Source organism: Lactuca saligna, chromosome 5 (assembly GCF_052625555.1).
Source record: "Lactuca saligna cultivar CGN05327 chromosome 5, ASM5262555v1, whole genome shotgun sequence".
NCBI classification, from domain to species: Eukaryota; Viridiplantae; Streptophyta; class Magnoliopsida; order Asterales; family Asteraceae; genus Lactuca; species Lactuca saligna.
Genome location: NC_136421.1, coordinates 30,218,533 through 30,242,416, shown reverse-complemented (window position 1 = coordinate 30,242,416; position 23,884 = coordinate 30,218,533). Strand labels below are relative to the sequence as shown.

General features: G+C 38.4%; 2 protein-coding genes across 2 annotated transcripts; one reads left to right on the top strand and one right to left on the bottom strand.

The window, feature by feature from the left end:
• The first annotated feature begins 1,678 nt into the window (after positions 1-1,678).
• Positions 1,679-2,551, top strand: LOC145045163 (uncharacterized). Its single transcript, XM_078993506.1, has 2 exons — positions 1,679-2,359; positions 2,447-2,551. Exons 1-2 carry the CDS (start codon positions 1,679-1,681, stop codon positions 2,453-2,455), a joined length of 690 nt encoding a protein of 229 aa, XP_078849632.1. The 3' UTR covers positions 2,456-2,551.
• Positions 2,552-19,676: 17,125 nt separating this feature from the next.
• On the bottom strand, positions 19,677-22,042 carry LOC145048857 (protein EDS1-like). The gene is made up of 3 exons (XM_078997486.1): positions 21,664-22,042; positions 20,720-21,574; positions 19,677-20,595 (listed from the first exon to the last, which is right to left on the bottom strand). Exons 1-3 carry the CDS (start codon positions 21,991-21,993, stop codon positions 19,855-19,857), a joined length of 1,926 nt encoding a protein of 641 aa, XP_078853612.1. The 5' UTR covers positions 21,994-22,042; the 3' UTR covers positions 19,677-19,854.
• Positions 22,043-23,884: the final 1,842 nt, after the last annotated feature.

Sequence of the window (23,884 nt, the reverse complement as noted above, 5' to 3'; positions counted from 1 at the left end):
TAGATCCAAGCATTAGGGTTTGTATGAGCACATAGGATGTCTTATGACCAAAACCCATCAGTGGTATCAGAGCCTAGTATGGTTTCAATTGTATTGATGCATTGTATATCTAAAAAATTCATTTTTTTTTGGTGTTCTAGAGGCTGGACTCGCCGAGTCCAGGGTGACTCGACGAGTCCAGGCTTGACTCGACGAGTCAACTCGTCAGATAGTGCTTATCTCGGGATTTCTTGCTGTTTTTGCATATGGATAGTTACCTTATCATGTTAAATCAATATTAATCCGATTATATGATATATTTGACTATATTTTTGATCTAATTGAAGATATTTATCAATTAATAAGATAATTGTTTCCTTATAAGAAAATTGATTAATTATTTTGAGTAAATTGATAAATTGTTTTGAAAGAAATCATTAAACAAATCAAATATGGATAATTATGTAATTAAATGTTAGTTTAGATTATTTGTTATTTGATCCTTGTTGTTATGAAAAGTTTCATATTTTACCCTTTAGGTTTTATAGTTTAAATTTGAACCCAAAGGTTTTGTTGTTTTGAAATTTAAATAATTGAAACCCTAATGTTTTTGAAATGTTTCAAAATTTGCCCTCAAGTTTTGGAATTTAAAAGTTGATTAAAAGTTAATTAGGAATGTTAAATTCTAAAACCCTAGTAATGTTTTGAAAAGTTCAAATACACCCTTATGGTTTTATTAATTAATTAAAGAGTATAATTAAAAGAGACTTAATAAATCCATAAAAGTCTAGGTTAACCATTTAATTGAATTAAAAGTGTAATTGTTAAAGTTAACCACCTAATATTTTAAAAGTGTAAAATGCACCCTATACTATATATAACATTAAAAGTCTAACATTATATATATGTATGAGTAAAAGTCAGTCTTACCATTAGTAGGCCTCATTCATGAAGCTGGTCTATAAGGGGTGTTTAAGGAAATTGCCTATAAAATGGCGATTGAATGGGTATCCACTCTTACCCACCGCACGTTTGACTAGTGGAGGGTCGTTAGCCGAACAGGTAGGATAGGATGAAACCTTCCATTATAAGTATAATGAAATACAAAAGTAACTAAATGTTTTTACAAATTCCCAATCTTAGTTACTTAGGCAAAGTGAATTGATGCAATTCCATGAAATTACACTTTGTGCCCTTGCGAAGATGTTAGTGGAGCGTGTGTGGTTTACCGGCACACTAAATGGTTCTAAGCAAAGGTAGCAAAGGTTGGCTCAATGTTTGTCATAGTTCGGTGGAGCGTGTGTGGTTTACCGGCACATCGAATAGGTGACTGTAACATGTGAGGGCACCATGTAAGTTTGCATGGTTATTCACACCCGCTTTGTGATCCTCGGCATCCTAGTCACAAACGAGAGGGGCATATCGAGATTTAAACATGCCATTGAAATGTTCAATGAATCTCAAAGGATCTAGGAGTTTTCATAGATTTAAAACTTAAATTTCTTTTTCATTTTTCATGGTGGAAATTAGTGAATCGTCATTCACTTAACTTCAAATATTCTGCAACTAGATTACGGCATCCCTTTTCTAGGTTGTAGCGTATTGTGTTGGGTCCTAGCCTTAGTATCTCATTTGGGTGATTTACTAAGGACTCAATCAATCAATCAACTAACTTGAATTTGTTTCTCCCGTTTTGTAGATGTCAAAGTTCGACAACTATGGTCTTCCCAAATCCCTTGGAACAAGCATTCCACATGAAGATGATATTCCACGATTCGATCGAGGAACAAGAAATCGTGCTTCACTTCCTCCACCTCCTCAAATTGTTCTCCCTAACCCACAAGATTGTAAAATTGAAAGGTTCAATATCACTCAAGCCCTTTTGGCAAGTAAACATAAAGAAGGAAAGTCAGTGTGTGCACACGTCTTAGGGATGAAGTCACACATTAATAGGTTAAGAATGATGGGATCCGTTGTCGGTGAAGAGATGGCTGTTAATTGGGTTCTTCAGTTACTTCCTAACTCGTATAGTGAGTTCGTAAGAGAGTACTATATGATGAACCACGACGTGACCCTTATGGATCTCACCTATATGCTTATTGCTGCTGAATCAACGATGGTTTGGCGCAATAGAAAAGCAAAGTTGATTGGTGAATCTGCCTTCAAGACCTTTATGGATATAGACAATGGCAATGAAAGACATGCAATGATCGGAAAGTTTGATCATAAGAGAAAGGCGATGTCTGAAGTAGTTCCATGTGTTGTTCCAAAAGAGTCAATTTGCCTTTATTGCCAAGAGAAGGGACATTGGAGACGAAGTTGCCCTATTTACCTAAGAGATCTAAGAGATGGGAGAGTCAAAAGTATGACTACGCTTCAGGTAAAATCCACTATCTAACTCCGTTAAGTTCTTATTCATTGATTCTTAATACATGATGTGATAAGATTGCATTTGAATGTTTTGCAGGATCGATGAAAAGAAAGGAAGCTTGATAAGAGAGCAAGATGAATCTAATCACAAGAGATGGATCTCGATCGCAAGGACTTGAAGATTGGATTTTGAGCTTAGATAGTTATGATAGAAATTTTCCTTTTACATAGTTTTCAATACATTGTAAGGACAAATGTTTTTCCGCTGCTTTTATAAATAAAATAATTGTTGACTTATTTATTTGTTTACTTCCTTGCAATGAAATCGTTATGAAAATTGATGTTTGCATATTTCTACAATGAATGGATATGATTCTTAGTTATGTTATTTATGGAAATGTCGAGAATTTACCAAATAGGGAGAGTTTCTCATCGCCCAAACTTCAATTGGACTGAAATTTGGAATCACGCAACTTGGTTGCATGATGAATGAGAAATTTCATATTTGGAAATTAGACAAATTCGTTGACAAAGTGTCAAGTGAAGGACTAGGAGATCGAGTACACAAAGTTGTGTGTTGGTCCAGTTCACCATAAGAGTAACAAAGATATTCGTCATGATTTACTAAAGGTTTAGTAAATATGATTATACTTACAAGATTAAGTGTAATTCTAAATTGATTAAAGGGTTTAGATCAATAGTAGAACGAATAAGAAGAATCAAGTAGGCAGAAAAATAAAAGTTTCTCCATTCTAAGAAGAAGGGAGAGTAGCTTTTATGCTTTATAATGGGTCTTAATGATTAAGAACCATATCTCAATTGATCCTCTAAGTGAGTCTTAGTACAATTGTATGTTTAAGAAGAGGAATCAAGGATTGAAGAAATGGTTAAATCAAGAAGTCTATCATACTTCGTTCCAATAACAAGTCTTAAAGTTAAGATTGTGACAATGAGTGAAAAGTATTAAAGGTTTATAACATTCATCAAATGTGGAAAGTTGTGATGTCTTGGATAAGACAAAGGCCAACTAGGACCAATTTATGAAGTGTTTTTTGATAAAAGCTACACTAACTCTTGAATATTTGGTTGTCAACAAATGTTTATTGACAAGAGAATCTTATATGTCAAGGAGTCAGTGGGAGTCTTAATGGTCTTGAAAGTTTTCAAGAACAAATCAAATAAACCTTATCGATCATCACTAGCACACGAGTTGAGGTTTACAACCTATCGTGTTGACAATATTTTGATTCTGTGCTGTTCCAATTGAGTTAATTATGCATGTGAGTCATATGAGTTCTCATTTTGAATGCATAAAAGGCAAGACACCTTGATCAATGAAAGGTACATTGATAGGAAAAAGGTGAGATGCTTAACTACTTGGAAGACGTGGTGGGCAGCTATGCTACCATAAGGCAAGAAATCAAGATTAAGAAAGTTCGGTCCATATGAGTTTGAATTTGTCGTAAACTCTGGTTTTAACAAATTCACATGGATAGGAACATATACACCATTAAAATCTAAGTGTCATAAGACACACATGTGAACTATCTAAGGCAAAGGTGTATAAGTTCAAGAAGCCTTGATAAAAGATTATCAAAGCATTAAGTATTAGAAACATGGAAATTCAATAGGTATTGTTTTTCTGAAAGTTAAGATGTTTATGAATACATGTCGAAGCTAGTGGGAGCATAAGTGTTATGTTTTATAGTAATTATCATGATAGTGGGAGCATAAAAGTTATGATTGTATGATTATTATGGAAAGTATTGCAAGTTGACAATATTAATTATAGAAAAACAAGAGTTATACCTTGCAAAGTCGTAAGGGTTGTAAAGTTGTTTTGCTATAATTAAGGGAGAGAATATTATGCTTCATTTCAAATCTAAAGGCTTAGGTTGAGAAATGTTAATAAATTTAGTCAAAGGTACATAGTGTGTTCTTAAAATTTCGATTATGATTACGGAATTCCTTTTCACAATTCGAATTTTGAGAACATAGCAAATAAAACATTGTGCATCGTGTCTCATACGCTTCGAGTATAAGATCGATTGCAAATGATTTAATGTTTGACCATTCTAAAATTTTCCAAATGTCTAGCGCATATAGAGGGAAAAAGGACTAGAATTGGTTTTGACCAAAATAATTAAACAACTATCAAAGGACAATCCAAAGTTCGACGAGGATTGGTTGCTTGTGAGTAGTTGGAAGCATGGTATTGGATGGACCATATTGACATTATTATGAATAGATAAGATTCTATTAAGAAATGAGTCGTCATATGGAACATATGGAAGCGTGTCCATACTGGGAAGTAAATATTGAAAATTTATGACTAGATTAGAAACCTTTATGCAAAAGGATGTTCAAAGGAATGTACTGTGAGTGAGAGACATCGTATCTAAGGAATTGTCTTGTAACAATCTCCGATAGAGGACTTTGTAATATCATTGGAAATAGTCTTTGTGACTTTGGTGCAGTGACATTACGAAAGAATCATTGCATAGGATGTTAGAATCTAGCATATTCTATAAGTAGCAAGAATTTGATATTCTTTCACTTATGAAAAAGGATTTGGAGTTGTGAAATGAGAATGATTGGAAATGTGTTCAATGTGATCTATTTCACAAAGTAAGAACCATAGGTAAACATTGTGTACATGCTAGGAGCATGGGACAAGTGTAATAGTTCAAGTAAGCAGTTGAGTACCCGAAACGACAAATAATGAGTAATCGATATGGTGATAAATAAAAGGTGTTTTATTTATGCTCAAAGGGTTGAGGCCATATGGGATTAGTATTATTCTTGTGTTTCACTTTGCATGTTTTGACTTCCAGAATAATTGAGTTTATTAAGAATAATCGAATTATTCAAACGGGCCACAGTCGTTCATATGTTGGAAGTAGATATGAATGAAGACTGTCGTGAATTGGTGTGTGGATTGTCTAAAAGAGTATTAGACATAAGCAAATGTTTGCTGCAACATTCAAGAGTGCTTATGAATATGAATTTGAGCATTGGATTAAACCCACGCTCACTTGGATCACTCCATGAATTGTATCACGAGTGATTAGTGAGACGATAACATCTTATATTCTTGAAACCGAGATGTGTGAGTTGTATTTTTCAAATCGGTTGCACATTGATAATATGTAAACGGACTAGTAACTTGGTGTTATAAAACATATTGTTGTGTGTGATTTCGTTAGTGAGTGCAAGCAAGCATTGAGTCAAAGTTTATCCGTTCCTTTTATTCAAAGTAGGATAAAAGCGATATCTTTTGGGCCCCTCGATGGTTTAGTGATGACAAACGTAAATGCTCAGCCGGGCTAGGGCTAATTTGCTTTGTTCAATTAGTCAGTCGTCATAAATCGGGAATCGAGAAATAGTACAAAGAGAATGATTAGAAATCATATCTCATACGATATCTAGAATGGAGGAATATATGATCCCTTATCTAAGGACACGCGTATCTGATAGGACCAGAGTTGACAGCGGGTTTGGAAAGCTACGATTGCAGATCAGGATCTGAAGTCATACGCAAAATAGTTATTAGACTTATCCAAGTGGGAGACTGTTGGATTAGTGTCTAAGTCCATAACTATTTTCGTATGTACTTGACCCGATGGTGCATGGTCCTTTTGGGTTGCCTTCACCAAAGCAACTTGATTGGAGAAATAAATAAAGAGAGAGAGGTTATTATGATTTATTAATATGTTATAAGAATAATATATTAAAGGAGAAATCATATTTGTTTATTAATATTGGTCAATAATTAATTAGGAATTAATTTTGTGATCAAGTGTAATTAATTAAACTAGAGGGGCTGATTTGTAATTATGTGATAGTTACAAAATAAGGTAAGGATTATCTTAAATATAGGGTGAACGAATTTAAGGAGATAATGCCTTAGAATTCAACTAGGATAAGGGTTTCTAAGACTTATCTTATGGTTACTTGGTGGGCAAGCAACTAGATAAGGATAAGGACTAAAACCCTAATCTTTACACCTATATAAACCCCCTAAGGCTCATGAATTCGTCTAAGCCTTCCCAAGAAGTCCTAAGGACGAATTCCTACCTCTCTCCTCTCTCTTTATACCTTCTCCATTTGCTCTTGGTGTTTGTAAGCCATTAGAGGAGTGACACTTGTGACTCTAAGCATTCCAAAGTCAATTCAAGGAGGAATTGGGATTGTTATTGCTACATAACAATCAAGGTAATATCTTAAACCTAATTATATGTTAATATCAATTTCCATATGCTAGAATTAGGGTTTATAGTCTTGGATTCAAAGCATGTACAATAGAGAAACCTAGATCCAAGCATTAGGGTTTGTATGAGCACATAGGATGTCTTATGACCAAAACCCATGAATAGGTGCTGCTCCTGGAACCAAATCAATACGGAACTCCACTTGTCTTTCTGGAGGCACGCCCGGTAGTTCCTCGAGAAAAACATCCGGAAACTCGCACACTACCGGAACCTCGTCGACCGAACTTGGCCTCCCCGCGGCCACTCGTGTGTCCATCACGTAGGCTATGAATCCACTGCAGCCTGCTGCAAACTCTGTCTCGCCCTGGTAGCCGAACAAAACACTGACCCACACTGGGTCCCCTCTCCATACACAGTAAGCACTCCCCCACTAGGGTCTCATATGGTCACTAGCTGTCTCTCGCAGTCAATGACTGCTCCAAACTTACTCAACCAGTCCATGCCCACAATGACACAGACATCTCCCATCACGATTGGAACTAGATCTATAGGGAACTTGACACCAAAAATCTCGAGTACAGCTCCTCGAATCACGTCGGTAGCATATACTGCTTTCTCATCAGCTATGGAAACCCTCAGGGGTCGACTCATCACTTCCCGATCAATACTGATGTGCTAACTAAAAGCCAAAGATACAAAAGACCGACTCACACCTGAGTCAAATAATACCAAGGCAAGTAGAGAATTCACAAGAAAAGTACCTACGCATATCATAGTATAAGTACAATATCTCAACATGAAGGTAAATACATGAAAGAATACATACCAGCCACAATATCGGGCGCCTTGCGGACCTCTTCCGCAGTCAACTGAAAAGCTCTCCCACGAGCCTTCGGAGCCTCGGCCTTTTCCAGTCGAATCTCGGTAACCCTAGCAGTAGGCGCAAATCCCTGTGCTGATCCCTGGTGAAGCTGAGGACACTCGGCCTTCCGATGGCCGGTCTGGTTTCAATGGAAGCAAACCATAAATCCCTTGGGGCAATCCCTGGCGATGTGCCCCTCCTTGCCATATTTGTAGCAAGCACCAGATCGACAGGCCCCTTCATGGCCCTTACTTTACTTTCCGCAAGTGCGGCCCTTCTAACCCCCCGTCCTCGAATCGTCGAACTTGGTCCGCTTGGCTGCCAGCTGAGACTGAACCGGCCGCCGATCCACCCGCTGAGACTCGGCCTCCTCCCTGGACTGAGTCTCCAACTCGATCTCCCTCTTCCGGGCATTTTCCTGGAGCTCAGCAAATGTCCGGTATGTCGAGTTCGATATGAACTCCCGAATGTCTCTCCTCAGAATACCCAAATATCGGCTCATCCGTGCCTGCTCAGAAGACACCTGCTCAGGGCAGAACATCGCCTTCTCATGAAACTTCCGGGTGACCACAGCAACTGAACCATTACCCTGCTTGAGAGTCAAGAACTCCTGAATCAACTGTTCCCTCTCCATCGGGGGAACATACTTGTCTCTGAACATGGTAGTGAATCTCTCCCAAGTCACCGCTAAAATCTCTGCAAGAGTGAAGTTCGCCGTCACGAACTTCCACCAATCCTTCGCTCCCAGGCGGAGCTGGTTCAAAGCGAACCGTACCCTCAGATGCTCCGGACATGAACACGTATAGAAGCATACCTCAATGTCAGCAATCGATCTCATCGCAGCGATCGGATCCTGCGTCCCATCAAACTCGGGTGGCTTCGTGTTGTTGAATTCCCAGAATAGCAACGAGTCACCTCCCTGAGGTCTGGCAGCAACTACAACTGATGTAGCTGCAGCGGTTGCAGCCTCAGTCACCGCGGCATACCGCTCATCGAAAGTATCCAACAGCGTGGTCTTGATAGACCCAAACATCTCCGGAATCTCGGCCCGAATCGCCGCAACCACCTCATCGTGGATCATCTGACGAAGCTCCTCGTCACTCACACCGCTCGTCCCAGGTCTCTGTCATGTCCCAACCATAATGCCTCTGAAATACAACACAAAAATATTAGAGACTCCATCGAGCATACTCGCACTCGATAGCACAACGCTACTCGACCTCCGATACCCAAATGATTCTTACTTGGGCTGCCCACTGATCCGGTGTCTTCAGTAGTACAGGCCCTATGCTACTGACTACACCGCATCAGCATTCTTCCCAAGCCCTCCTCCTTAGACCCCGGATCACGAGCACTCTATTCATGCTATGCTTGGCTACCTACTCGCTCTCAAGATATCTCATAGTAGCAGGATTCCCTAGACTAAGGCATCACAAATCAGGCCACTCTAGTCCTAATATGAATACCTAGTCTACTCTAGCATGCATAACGTATCATAACATATCTCATAACACATATTGTAAGGGTATTTTGAGGATGTTACCGTTCGGGCGTTGGCTGACCATACACACCACTTCTTCTTTGGTTATCACAAAATCTCTTATAAAATTTATGCTTTTATTATAAATTTTTTTTCTCAAATCCTCAGTTTGAGTTCAGTTACGCCCGAAGGTGCACCCGAATCCCTCAAACCAAGGCTCTGATACCAACTTATAACAACGTAAATTTTCAAAAAAAAAAAAAATTCATTTCATAAAACATGTTTTCAACCAAATCAAGCCATAAAAATCCAATGTATCATATCATAATACAAAACATATCAAATCCCAAGATCATAAAATAAATCCTCCGTCAGTGTGTACAGATCACGTCGGCGCCTTCCCACGGTCCTCGCTAGTACCTGAAACACATAACACAACAACTGTAAGCATAAATGCTTAGTGAGTTCCCCAAAATACTACTTACACACATACACCCTTCCATGCCATGACCTTCCGGTCCATGTGTCTCAGGGGACTTCCGTCCCAACCCGGTAAACCTTCCGGTCCTACGGCATCGACCTTCCGGTCCACATCACAATGCCTTTTGGCCCATAACATAACGCCTTCCGGCCCATATCAAGCATATCATACATAGCACATACAACAGTTAACGTAATCACATACAATGCATACTTCTCATAACATATCCGACCTTCCGGTCACACATAAATACCCTTCCGGGTACAGTATAGTGAGAAGACTCACCTCTGATATCTCGGTAACTCACTGACTCGGTAGGAATGTAATCTAGCCTCCGCCTAAACACATAAGGTAAATATTCCCATAAATATGACTGTACTCTGACCTTTCTTAACATCCTTAGAAGGGTAAAAGACCATTTTACCCCTTTTTTAACTCAAAGGCCTCGCTGCTGACCAAACCCTAAAAACCAACCAAAGTCAACGGTCAACTTTGACCCGACTCGGCGAGTGCACTTGGGCAACTCGGCGAGTCAACCTGTCTCCACTTAACTCCTTAGTCCCAATTAGCACGTTGAGTCCCTCCCTCTACTCGACGAGTCTCCGGGCATGAATCGCGGGGCTACCTTGACTCAACTCGCCGAGTCCCAAGAAAAACTCAGCGAGTACATGCCATGCATAGATTCTTTTGACCTCCTGATGTTAGATCTGTTCCTCCATTCCATAGATCTGACCTTTTCAATCAATATAATCACGTAAAGCTCGAAGCTTGATGCTTATATACATGCATAATGGCATCAAATGGTGATTTAGTCCCAAAAATGGCAACCTAAGTCCAATCACCCCTCAAGGACCATTAAAGCATACAGGATTAAAGTCTTTGAACCTCTTTGAGTCCAGATCCAAAGCATAGACTCGATAAGGGACCAATTGCTCCACATAAACATCCTCACAAGAGGTTAGAAAACCTTAATCTCTTGGTTCAATACCAAAACTGAAGAAAGGTCGAATGAATACCTCAAGTTGGAATCTCTAGACTTTGAAACCACTTGAACCACACCTTCTTCAGCCTCCTCTTTCTCTTGACCACCTTCTTTTTGCCAAGCCAAGGAAAGAAAGATCAATAAAGGCTTCTCCTTCCTTCCAAACGATATGGATCACTAAAGGAGCTCTCAAGGGACTGGTAGCCGCAATGGGAGGCTAAGAGTACCCTTAAATAGGCTCCAACCCTGGAGGATTTAGGGTTTCATTAAACAGTGTGGACTCGCTGAGTCCAATGCGAATCCGGATGAACAATCACGACCCTACTCGGCGAGTCTACGCATCAAATCGCCGAGTTCCTTCTCATAATTTTTAAAAAAAAAATATTAATAATATACCTGTGATTCCAGATGTTACACATATTCTCTAGCAACTTGAGGGGAGTACCCTTAAGTGTCCACCATCAATTTTTTTTTTGTAAGATTGGACTTATTGAGATTGACATGGGTTGGGTTAGTAGCATGTATTACATCTTATATTGATTTAATACCCATATTTTACTATTTAAAATATATTATCTTATTGCATATTGATTTGAAATGAGGAGTTGTATTTAAAATAATAAAAAAAAACACTATTTTTGGAGGTTTGCTTTGAGTATATAGATTTCTATCTCTTACTCAAAACAAATCAAACACGGGTAACTCATTAGAAATTCCATTATGTAACTTATTTTGATGTATGTTTAGATTGAAGATGTTAGAGGCTTTAGAAGTTAGGAACATTTAGAAGACCCTGACTTGTAGGGAACTTTAATCTTTGTGATGATACCTATTGGAACTACGCCTTTGAAAAATTATTAACTTGAATGTTTTGGGACCGTTAATATTCCACAACTTATTTTACGACTTGACACATGGATTTTAAACATTTAAAACTTGTTTTTAATACTATTCTATAAATATTCAAGCGAAGGGTGTTTCATTCTCCAACTGATAATGTCCCCTTATCAGATCCTAGTGCAGATCGAACCATTGTGAGGAGTTTTGTTTATCATACTGTCACACCGTCGGATATAACTCATATAGTTGATGTGGTTAGCCAGTTTGTTACTGATCCTTATACTATTCATCAGGGAGTTGTTCTTCGTATCTTGAGATATCTTCAGGGCATTCAGTTTCACCACCTTGTGTTTCTTTCCACGTCCTCTCTTAAGTTATGTGCTTATAGTGATGCTGATCGAGGTAGTGATACTCATGATTGCAAATCCACCACTATTTTTGTATCTTTATTGGAGATTTGTTTGATTTCTTAGAATAGTGACAAACATGAAGTTGTCTCGATCTTCAACGTAGGCTGAATAGTAAGCTATGGTTTCTACCACTTGTGACCTTATTTGGTTGTGTTGGCTTCTTGGAGACATGGGTGTTCACATCTCTCAGCCTACACCCGTGCATGTAATGTTCTAAAATTTCAAATAAAATTAAATATTTTAAATCATTTATATTTATTACAAATCACCATTAAATCCATTAATTAACCAAAACCGTTAAAATACAAGTACTCAAAATAACATTTTAAAGCATACATTTAACAATACTAATTCATTTGTAATCCAATCAACAATGGAAAAACTAATAGTGATAAAATCTCATATCAAGTGTCTGTGATAAGGACCCAATATTCAAACCGCATCAGTGTACAGTCAAACTAACTAGCATCAGTGTACATATAACAGGCACATAAGCCATCATCCCTAGATCTTTAGTCCTATCTAGCATGCTATTCTACTAACTGATAAACATAACATATCTTGTATGGGTATTTTGGGGTACTTACTTGAGCTCAGCTGGTTGCATGCACCACACCCTCTTCTCTTATCAAAGTTTTTTTTCTTTATGAATTGTTTTCGCTTTTCTAAAACGGTTTCCTTTCTAAAAACTCTTTTTACAAAACTGTCTTTTCATTTTGAAAACATTTAGACTGATCCCTTAGTTTGAGTTCAGACACACCCGAGAGTATGTCTGAATCCCTCAAACCAAGACTCTAATACCAACTTGTAACATCCCAATAATCTGTACCAAAATTTTTTCTTTAAATCATTATCAAAGCCATATTCATAAAAACATATCATAAGTAATAACATAAATTCAGAGTATTAATTCCAAAACATAATTCATTATCAGAGCAAAACATCTCAGGCTAACTAATCAATGGTGTGTGCCATGCGATCACCCCGAGCTCTTCCCTCCGCTACCGGAAGTACCTGAAACCAAAACTGAAAACCGTAAGCACGAAGCTTAGTGAGTTCCCCACCATACCACATACCTTGCACAAACACATACAACATATACTGGGCCACGCCCTCTATTTCGGGCCTCACCCCTACCTCGGGCCCCACCCGCTACAACGACCCCGCCGCTCCAGGCCCCGCCTGGCTTCGAGCCTCACTCAGATACATATTTGTTTCTTTTAGGCCCCGCATGTGTCTGGGCCCTGCCCGCTAACCACATATAGTACAAAATAGCATATAACACATAACTGAACATATCCTACTGCATTCTTGTCCTTAGACCTCGCCTGTCTTGGGCCTTACCCCTGTCTTGTCACTAGTGAGTCATGGAAACCCGTCCAAGCTCCTACGGTAAGTGAGACACGGGCCCCCACCCACACTCACTCCATGCCTATCTCGGGCCTCACCCATGCTCTGCTACTAATGAGATATGGAACACCGTCCATACTCTGCTATTGGTAAGATACAGGTGATGGGTTTTAGCCATAAGAACATCCTTTGTGCTCATACAAACCCTAATGCTTGGATCTAGGTTTCTCTATTGTACATGCAATTCATCCAAGACTATAAACCCTCAATATAACATATGAATTAGGGTTTAGATCATACCTTGATTGTTATGTAGCAATAACAATCTTAAATCCTCCTTGTAATGACTTTAGAAAGCTTAGAGACACAAATATCACTCCTCTAATGGTTCACAAACACCAAGAGCAAGAGGATGAAGAATAAGGAGAGGGGGGCTGCCCAAAACGTGTGGAAACCCTAAGGATTTAGTTCACCACGTTTTTGAGTCTCAAGGGTCCTTTAAATAGTGAGACTATTAGGGTTATCTAACAAGGAAACCCTAATTTGGATGCTTAGGCCCTAAGCAACCCATGGACTCCTTCCTTAAAGGCTTAGGATGATTTCTAATGGGTATCCCCATAGAATTCGTCCACTCCTTTAATATGGAGTCCATTAGCTCAATATTCAACTATCATACAATTGACAGTTCCAGTCCCTTAAGTTTAATTAATGTCTTTTAGCCACAAACTTAATTCTTATTAATTCTTGACTAATTATGATATATTATTCCCATAATATATTAATAAATCATAACTAATCCTCTCTCTCTCTCTCTCTCTCTTCATAATTCATCCTATTAAGTTGCTTTAGTGAAGGCAACCCAAAAGGACCATGCACCATCAGGTCAAGTACATACCAAAATAGTTATGGACTTAGACACTAATCCAACAACAGGACCTCGCCCACACTCACATTCCTACCAGGCACATACATGTATCACACAAACAATAAGTATACTCTATCATGCAAACCAATCCTTGGGCACCCGCCCGACATTGGACCTTGGTCCGGAATATCATACTAACAAGCAGTGCCTAGGGCTAACCCTCAGGTCTTCCTACACATAACTACATGGGTCGGCATTGTGGCCTTAGACCCATTCACACAAACGGAAACTCACATGCACTGCTGAAATTGCTGATAACCTTCTTGCTGCTGATCGATAATTCTCTGAACCGCTGCTCCACTAGCTCCCCGAGCTACCAATATCAATACATATATCACTTAGTTCCAAACTGAACTCTAGAAGCCAAACTAAGTCAAATCTGGTCAAAGACAATCTTTCTGGCTGACTCTACTCGTCGAGTCAGTCCTTTGACTCGTCGAGTACATGCACTCAGAACCCTCATAATGCGACCCAACTCACCGAGTCACCCCAAGACTCGTCGAGTTCAACGATCTCTGAGTCCCATCCTGTCCAACTCACTGGGTCACCATTCAACTCACTCATCTAAGCCCTAACCAGAAGGGGTTAATGCTTCATGACTTGACTCGTCGAGTCCATGACAATCTTCAACAGACTCGCCGAGTTGTTCTTCCAAATCGTCGAGTCCATGCCCACCTTCATCCAACTCGCCGAGTTCACCCATGTGACTAGCTGAGTCGCTCTAGTTCTTAATCCATACAGGGCTTTTCGAGCCATGCAGGGGCACCAACTCATGGATCCACTCTTCCCAAGTCTATTCCTTACGTAAAGTTGCAAACTTTATGTGAAACTAAAGAGATATGGGCTTAAAACACTTTAGGGCTAGGTTTTGTGACAAAGGGGCTTCACCAACAACTTATTGGCATAAACTTTATGGCTTTCTGGATCCTTAATAGCCTAGATCTGAGGTAGCAACCTCAGATCTACTCCAAACTCGAAATAAACCTCCTCCATACTCAGAATGCCCAAATCTCAACCATAAGATATATCTAAATGCAATAAGAACAACTTATTACCTCAAAGGAGCTGAAAAGTCACACCAACTATGCTTCCTCTTGCACCACTATGAACCTCCTTCCCTTCCAAGCTTCAAATCACTTCACCAAGGCTAGATTTTTCTCAAAATGGATATGGTGGCTAGGGTTCGGTATTCTAGGTGAGAGAGACTGCATATGCACCTTAGGGAAGAGAATGAGATGTTTAAATAGGGCACCAAGTCCCGGACTTAGGGTTTTCCCAATCCAGACCTGACTCGCCAAGTCCACTTTCCTACTCATCGACTCGGTCACTTACTCTTCGACCCGGATCCCGCTCAGACTCGCGAGTTCCTCCCTGGACTCGACGAGTTGACCCCTTTGACCCAGGGTCTTCCTTTCCTTTCTTGGTCTTTCTGATTATGGGCGTTACAGAACATAAGAGCGATTCCTTCCAATTTGTTAATCTTCATTACTTAGCCAGGGGTGTTTTGTAACATCCGGAATTTCAGGTATTATATTTATTCATTTGATTTTGAGTTTTGTGGAAGAACTCGGCGAGTTGGTGCATAGACTCGCCGAGTATAGACGCGATTTCTCATCTGGATTAATGACCGGACTCGACGAGTCGCATTGGTAGACTCGGCGAGTCCGCGCTGTTTGATGAAACCCTAATTTCTCGGGTTTGGGGCCTATTTAAAGGGCCTTATGGCCGTCATTTGTGCTCACCAGCCCCCAGAGCGAAACCCTAGTGCACTTGAGCATTTGGAGTGAGATAAGGAGTCATTATAAACCTTGGAGGTGTTGTCTAGCAAGGGAAAGGAAGCTTTAGCCAAGAGGAAGCAAAAGGGTTAACTTCCTGAAGATCCGAGGTCCAGAACATCACATTTGAGGTACCATTTTCGAACCCTTTTTTGTTGAGGTGATGTTCATGTTGATTTAGGCTTATTGAGCCCTTTTATGGCTAGATCTAGTGCTCCCATGGTCCCTTAAGTGAGTTAGGTTCTGGATCTGGACCCTTGGAGGTCCATAGTGTCCCTTTGTCCAAGCTTTTTATGAATCCATGTAGGTTTTGGGTTGGGATCTTTGTGCTTGAGGTCAAAACACCATTTATGAGTCATTAGGTGTGATATGAGCGCCAAGACATGAACTTTACGTGATAAATAAGCTTGGAAGGACTGGATCTATGAGTTAGTGGAATAGATCTGACCTTAGAAGGTCGTTTGGGGTTGTGCATGGGATGCACTCGCCGAGTCCATTGGCAGACTCGACAAGTTGGTGCAGGTTGTTCAGGGATTTCGAACCAGGGGTTGAGTAACCGAGTTGGGTGAGTGACTCGGTGAGTCGGAAGGACTCAGAGGAATCGGGTCCTTATAGAGACTCGACGAGTCCACACCAGACTCGGCGAGTTGGGTTGACCGTTGACCATTGACCATAGTTGACCGGTGTTGACTTGATAGGGTTAGTCAACCTTAGTTGGGAAGTGTTAATTAGAGATGTATTGTGTTATAGGAGGACTATAGCTCGGGAGATCGAGCACTAATGATTTCAGGGATTTACGAGTTACCGAGATACGCGAGGTGAGTCTTCTCACTATACTTTACCTTGAGTAGGTAAATAGAGTTATGTGATACAGTGATTTATATATATTGTTTGTTGCATTGCATTCTTCTATGTGATTTATGATGTGCATGCTTGCAGAGTTAGAACCTTAGGGTTCACAGAGTTTTAGGTCCACGGACCCACAGAGTTATAGCCTCGAGTGGCTAATATGTGTTATATGTGGTATTTTGGGGAACTCGCTAAGCTTTGTGCTTAAAGTGTTTTGTGTTATGTGTTTCAGGTACTAGTGAGGATCGCAGGAAGGCGTCGGCTTGATCAGTATACACACGGGATTTTTATGATAGGAGATCTTGGGATATTTTTATATGTTATAAATTGAGTATCAAACAATGATGTTTTTATGATTTACAAATGAATTATGGTTTTTTAAATGCGAAAAATTGTTTTGGAAATTTACGGTGTTACAAGTTGGTATCAGAGCCTTGGTTTGACGGTTTCGGGTACACCTTCAGGAGTATTTGAACTCAAACTGAGGATTTGGAAAACATTTTCAAAAGAGAACCAAATTTTCTAAAAGAAGTAAAAGATTTTTAGAGAAACACAGAGCAGAAACGTATGTATGATCAGTCAGCACCCGAACGGTGATTTCCCAAAATACCCTTATGTTATATGTTTATGAGATTGATATGATGTATTCTCTTGCTAGAGTGGGCTAGGTATTCCTATTAGGACTAGAGTGGCCTGATTGTGATGCCTTAGCCTAGGGAGAGGTGAGCTGCTATGAGATGCTTGAGAGTGAGTAGGTAGCAGCGAGAAGCTTATGAGAGATCTGTTAGAGAATGGATTATGCATAGTAGAGTACTTGGGATTTGGGATCCGAAGAAGATTATGAGAGATCTAAGCAGGCAGGTATGAGCCATTATTTGAGTATTTTGCGGAGGGATATTCGGGAGTTTGTGGCGAACTCCTCGTACCGGACATTTTCCGAGCTTCAAGCAAATGCACGGAAGAGGGAGATTGAGCTAGAGACTCAGGCGAGGGAGGAAGCGGAGTCTCAGGGGAGGGATCGACGACCGACACAGTCTCAGCCGACAGCCAAGCGGGCCAAGTCCGCTGATCCCAGAGCAGGGAGCCAGAAGGACCGCACTTGTGGGAAGTGCGGCAAGGGTCGTGATGGGGTTTGTAGAGCGGGATCTTGCTATAAGTGTGGCAAGAATGGGCATATGGCCAAGGACTGCCTAAAGGGGTTTGCAGTATGTTTTCACTGCAACCAGACTGGACACCGGAAGGCAGAGTGTCCGCTATTGCGAGGGACTACCCAGGGAGCACCACAGGGATCTACCCCTACTGCTATCAGAGCTACTGAGAGCCGGCCAGTGAAGGCTGAGGTACCGAAGGCGCGAGGGAGAGCCTTCTAGTTGACCGCAGAGGAGGTCCGCGCAGCGCCCGATGTCGTGGCTGGTATGTACTCTTTCATGTAATTATTTAATGTTTAAAATTTTATGCTTATATTATGATATGCGTAGGTACTTTTCTTGTGAATTATGTACCTGCTTTGGTGTCATTTGACTCGGGTGCGAGTCAATCTTTTATATCATTGGCTTTCAGTCGGCACATCAGCATTAGTCGAGAGGTGTTGAGTCAACCTCTGAGAGTTTTCACAAAAACTTAAACATTTAAATGTTTAATTACTAGATTACATTTTATAATAGAAAATCAAGTTTTGTTTTATAAATACAAGTTAATATGTAAGCGTTTATGATCATTGTATTATCATTTTGTTTTAACTTTATTTCAAATCATTTTGGCATCATGCTAACATTGGATCTGATGGTGCTCAAAAGGTGATTCATTTTGTTTCTTAGTTATATGGTAATAGTGTATCAAATAGAAGAGTTGGATTTTTTTATTTTTTTTTCAGATTTTAAATCTCTAGTTGGTCAAAAACTAGAGATATAATGAGATTTTATACAAAAGATTTGAATGTTAATCAAGTTGTTTATAAATTTGATTTTGTAGGTTATGCCATTTTTTGAGCATCTTTGTGTGTTTGTAGTGGTTCCGATATGAATTGTATGACGATGTTTGTAATGAATATTCATTTTGGATGATTAGGAAACCATGTAAGAGGATCTTCAATTATTTAAATATATCTATGAAAATCTATGTAACTATTAAAATTAAATTTATTGCATTTTATATATTTCAACGAATATTATAAATTGAAATTGAATTTTGTTGAATATTTTTATCGTTATGAATTTGTTTTGAAACCTAATTTTGTTATGGAACAAATGACTATAATTGGCTACGGAACAAATGGCAACGTAATTTATTACAGAACAAATGGCTACAGAACAAATGACTACGAAATTTGTTACAAAACCAATGACTACAGAATTCGCGACAGAACAAATGATTACGAAATTTGCTACAAAACAAATGACTACGGAATTTGTTACGGAACAAATGGCTACGAAATTTGCTACGCACCCCATTGTTACGAAATTGTTATAGAAGTACGTTGTAGTTAAATTGTTATGGAATAAACGTCGTAGCAAAACTGCTACGGAACTATAATTTTGTAGCTAAAGAGTTTGCTACAAGAAATATACCTATGGAATCTCATTGAGAAATTCCGTAGGAACTTTTGTAGTTATTCAAGTTTAGCTACAGAATTTTTTCGTAGTTAAATCGAAATTTTCTTGTAGTGTATAATACTCCTTTTAAATAAAAATAGTACCGGATTAAATTATAAAATGGCTAATATTCAAACCAAAATTTATGAAAATTTTAAGACCATTAATATTTCCGATCCATAGTTACTTCAAATATTATGTAGAATTTTTTGTTTGTAGTTGTATTATTGAATATATTTTTTGTCTTATATATCCTGTAAGCATTGCAAGATCAAAAACCCTTTATCCTCACCTCCTTAGTATGCTGGTCGGCTAGTGTTATGAAATAAAGAAGTAAAAATAGAGCAAGTCCCACCTACCTAGTATTTTAATAAACAAAGAGGTAAATCAAACTTGTAAACAATTAATAAATATAAAACGATAATATAGTTATCTACGAAAAATATCGTAATGGTATTTAAATATCAGTTCCAAAGAAATGCTATATCCTTTTAAAGATTCCATCACAAAATGTCTCAAATATTATTATCATAATAAAAATCTTAAAAAAAAGCTCAAACTCATGTAAAAGTATAACTTAAAAAGCGTAAATCAATTATAGCAAGGATACTATTCATAAAATATCAAACACATTCACACTCACTCACATATTACACTCACCCAGTTACCCTTATTAAGTAATCATATGGAAAGGTTAAGATTATGTACATTTTCTTCCTTTTTCATGGGTGTGGGTGTAAGTGTGGTGTTTATCCTAGTTTTCCCCGCAACACAGAGAAAAAACATTCTCCCCAAAACACATCATCATCATCATCATCATCGTTTCGTATTTTGTGATCAGAAATCCAGTTGTGAACTTGTTTCTCCAGACTCTTGAATTCCTCTTTAACCATATCAATCGGCTTCTTCTTAGTCTCCTCCACCTCCTTCTTAATTTCTTCAAGCAGTGCAACAAAATTAGTCTCTGAAACCAACTCAAACCCCATCCCATTTGCATGTTCATACCATCGCTGTGTAAACTTGTACCTTTTTGGTCTAACATCCAAATAAACTTTATTGTTATCATCTCCTTTTGAGTGGCGATAATAATTTCCGATATCTAAAGGCTCAAACAGTCGCCTGAACTCCGTCCCTACCTTCACCCACTCCTCCCGACCTTCAAATTCATCAGGAAGATCATCGCGCATCACCATCTCCACAATTTCGTCAAATATTTTAGCCAGCTTCAGCCTGTCTACGTTAACCAAGAAGTCGACGTCGTGCTCCTTTTGAAGCTTGAAGGCTTCGTAGTAATCAGTGTGATTTTTTTTATACTCACGGAGTTCATCCAGAATTTCCTCGATGAACTTAAGCTCAGTTCGATTTCTTTTCTTTTTCTTCTCTTCCGGTGTTGCGTATTTTTTCATCGACTTATCGATCATCTTCTCGTTTTCTTTCTTCCTATTCTCCGCCTCTTCAGCAGCTATTAAACAGCATCTTGCACTTGCACTCTGTAACAACACACACACACACACACAAAAAGACAATTTTAATTTATCATCAAGTCTATTATACCCTACCTACCCCAAAGAATGAAGACGATGTTGATGTAATTAACTAATTATAGGCACTCACCAGTTGAAATAGAGCTTCGTTACTTGTACGAACCGCATCGCCTGCAGTACCATTAGGAGTCAACAAGTGGTCGTTGAGGTCTTTCAGGTCGATCAAGTTTTCCAGCTGTAACACGTTCTTCACTTGTTCTTCATAACTAAAACTTTCATTGAAACTTTTCGACGAAAAATCAACCAGATTTTGACTTTCGTCGGTTAATTGCAAGAAATAAAACAGTAACTGTAGAACAGCATTCGGGTTTTCCACCCGAAACTGTTGAGAATGGCTAGTGCAGAAAACGTAAAAACCCGATGGTCTATACGGAGAAACTTTTACAAAGTCAACGGATAGCTTCTCCATTAGAGAATTTGTAGGTTCCATTAGCTCAAATGCAACATGACTTGCAACTGCTGATGCATTTATTATTACATTCTCAAAGAACTCAACACCTTCATCGTCTCCTATCGACCGATCTTCCGCCGTCCGTTTTCCCGGACCCGATTTGCTGAAGATCAACTTTCGACTTTTGTGGGGCTTATCATCAATGGCGTTGACTTGTTGTTGGAAGAATTTGAGAATACTAGGTACATGTTGTTGAATTGATATCTTAGGAGATAGCATGATACGAGGGACAACGTCGTGTTCCATGACAAAATGGGTAAAATGACCCGCCCATTTCTCACGCCGGACCGCGTGGGAGAGGGTCCGATCACCAATCAGAGGTGACCCGAAAGTTACGCATCCGATTGGGAATTTTTTACCGCGATTTTTTACGTACTCATCAAGTAACCAAAGTGTGGCAAAACTTGCTATCGCACCACCATACGAATGCCCTGTGAACAAAATCTTCTTATTTGTGTTCACAGCTTTCTCTACCTGAAAATTTCACAGTTTGACTTTCAGTCAATGTTATTCGTTTTCAAATCAAAAGTTATAACTTGAAAGTAAAGTTATTAGATTTCTACCTCCGATTTGAAGGTGGACTCGTTTAAAAGATCTTGAAATCTTTTAAGAAACGCCGCGTTGACTTTAGCGGGTCGATTCTCTCCGATCCGGCACATGGACTTGAAGAGGTTACGATCAACCTCGGTTTCTCCAAAACGATCATCATGGTACCAGTCGCTGACTTCCCACGATCCTGGAAATGCGAAGATAGCAACCTCCATTGATGGTTTCTTGTTGAGGTTTGTGATGAAAGGTTTGTTTTGTTTGTGGGATTCCATGGATAGTGATTGAGCTGTTTTTGTTAGCTCATTGCTCAGGCTCAGTTTCACTGAGTCTCTCTCTACCTCCATTATCTCTCTTCTGTAAAAGCACGCGGTTTGTGAGTTGATTTTGGTTGTGTTGTGTTGTCCAGTTGTAGAATGATTAATATATAGTATAATAGAAGGAGATGAAATATTATAAAATATGAGTAAGAAATTACTTGGAACATGAGGATCGTACGGATTTTGCCCACTTCGCTTGTCGACGCTAGATGTAGACTTCCTTGAAGTTTCCACTTTCCATTGTCATTCAATGACGACTTTTAAGAAACGACTTGAACTTTTGTCTTGGTTCGGGAAGGGAAATTCTGATTCAAATTTTTGGGAACCCACAAGCGTGTGACAAATGTGTTTTATTTGTTTTGGTTGATATACTACTTATTGGTTATAAAAATTGTATAAGATCGATAATAAGAATATTATTCTGTGCTACATGTAAACTATAAAACTAGTGAGTTGTAAGATGATCCCACTCTTCCAGAAGGTATGTATACTTTGGTGCTAATTTCTTTTGATATTTGACCTTTTATGATTTTCCTTTATTGACCTACTTGTTCGAGCTTTAGCTTATGAACAAGTTCAAATCTATCTTTAAATTTGAGTATCTTTTTGTGAATTGTAAAATGGGATCTTAGTTTTAACTAGTCGCTCTTGAAAGATCAAGAACTTTCATTTTATATCATTGGCAAAATATATTTGGCTAACGTGTTAAAATGGGCAACTTTTTTGTACATGTCGGGATCGAGTTAGTGTGTTAATACGATGTTAAAAAAGTATGTCATTGTCATGAATAATTCATTTCTTGAATAAAACAACTTAAAATGTTATATTCATCGAAAACACATTTTAGATAACTTTCAACCCATTTGATTGAATAAATGGATCAAAATTACCATAGGGTTTTGGCATATAAGAAGTTTCAAATCTATCTTCATGTATCAGGTGTCTCTTCATGAGTTAAGTTATTAAAGATATTAGGGTCTGCTATTTTTATGAATAAACGGTTAGGTAAAATGTTAAAATGAATAATATGTTGGTATATGTCCGATCAAATTGGGTAACCCAAAATATTTTTGACCATTGTTTTATAAACAATTACTTAAATAAATATGATTTAAAATTATATTATTACAAATATAATCTAATTTTTGAAATATATGTATCGAAACATGCTCTGGACGACTTTCAGCCCATTTGATATATTTTTCGTTTATTCATTCTTTACACTTTTAATATGTTAGTCATAACAAATAATCCAAACCAATTTTTAAATAAATTGGCCATCATTACCTTCCAATTAATAAAGAAAATTATATTAGCAGAAAATCCTTATGGGTATCGGAAGTCCCTCGTCTAATATAATGCTTTTCTTGGACTTTTTGAAGCATCGTATTTGGCATTTGTTTTCCAGATCGATTAATCGTAGATATCATTTATAAAAAAAAAAAAATTGTGTCTTCTCTATTGAAAATGAAACCAAATAATGGGTGCAGTTTTAGTGTAAAATCTTCAATCTTATAATTCCAAAGATTCGAAATATATCAGGATCCAAAGGAAGTAGTTTCTCTGTTGCCTGTTGGTTAAGATTTAAGAAGGTGTGGTTTTGTTCGTCATTACCATTTAAGGAAATTAGCACAACCGAAACACGGAAATTTGGAATATATGCAAGGTCGACAACAAAATAAATTATTTACTAGATGCAATCAATGTGGCATTGTTATTTCCAACTCCAAATACCCAATTACGATATGATATAAGCTTTTGTAATTCTTATTGTATCTTTGGTAATTTATTAATTTATATTTTGCTTTGTTTGGTCAGATTAATTTAGTTAATTTAGTTTTAACTTATAATTTGCTTAATTTAATTAGTTTACTTTACTTATAGTTAGCTATCGGCATCCCCTACTTCAACTACTACT

Coding starts and splice junctions, on each gene's coding strand:
- LOC145045163 (XM_078993506.1), top strand. CDS start 1,679: ATGTCAAAGTTCGACAACTATGGTCTTCCCAAATCCCTTGGAACAAGC.
- LOC145048857 (XM_078997486.1), bottom strand. CDS start 21,993: ATGGAGGTAGAGAGAGACTCAGTGAAACTGAGCCTGAGCAATGAGCTA. Junction 21,575..21,663: donor AGTCCACCTTCAAATCGGAG/GTAGAAATCTAA, acceptor TGAAATTTTCAG/GTAGAGAAAGCTGTGAACAC. Junction 20,596..20,719: donor ACGAAGCTCTATTTCAACTG/GTGAGTGCCTAT, acceptor GTGTTGTTACAG/AGTGCAAGTGCAAGATGCTG.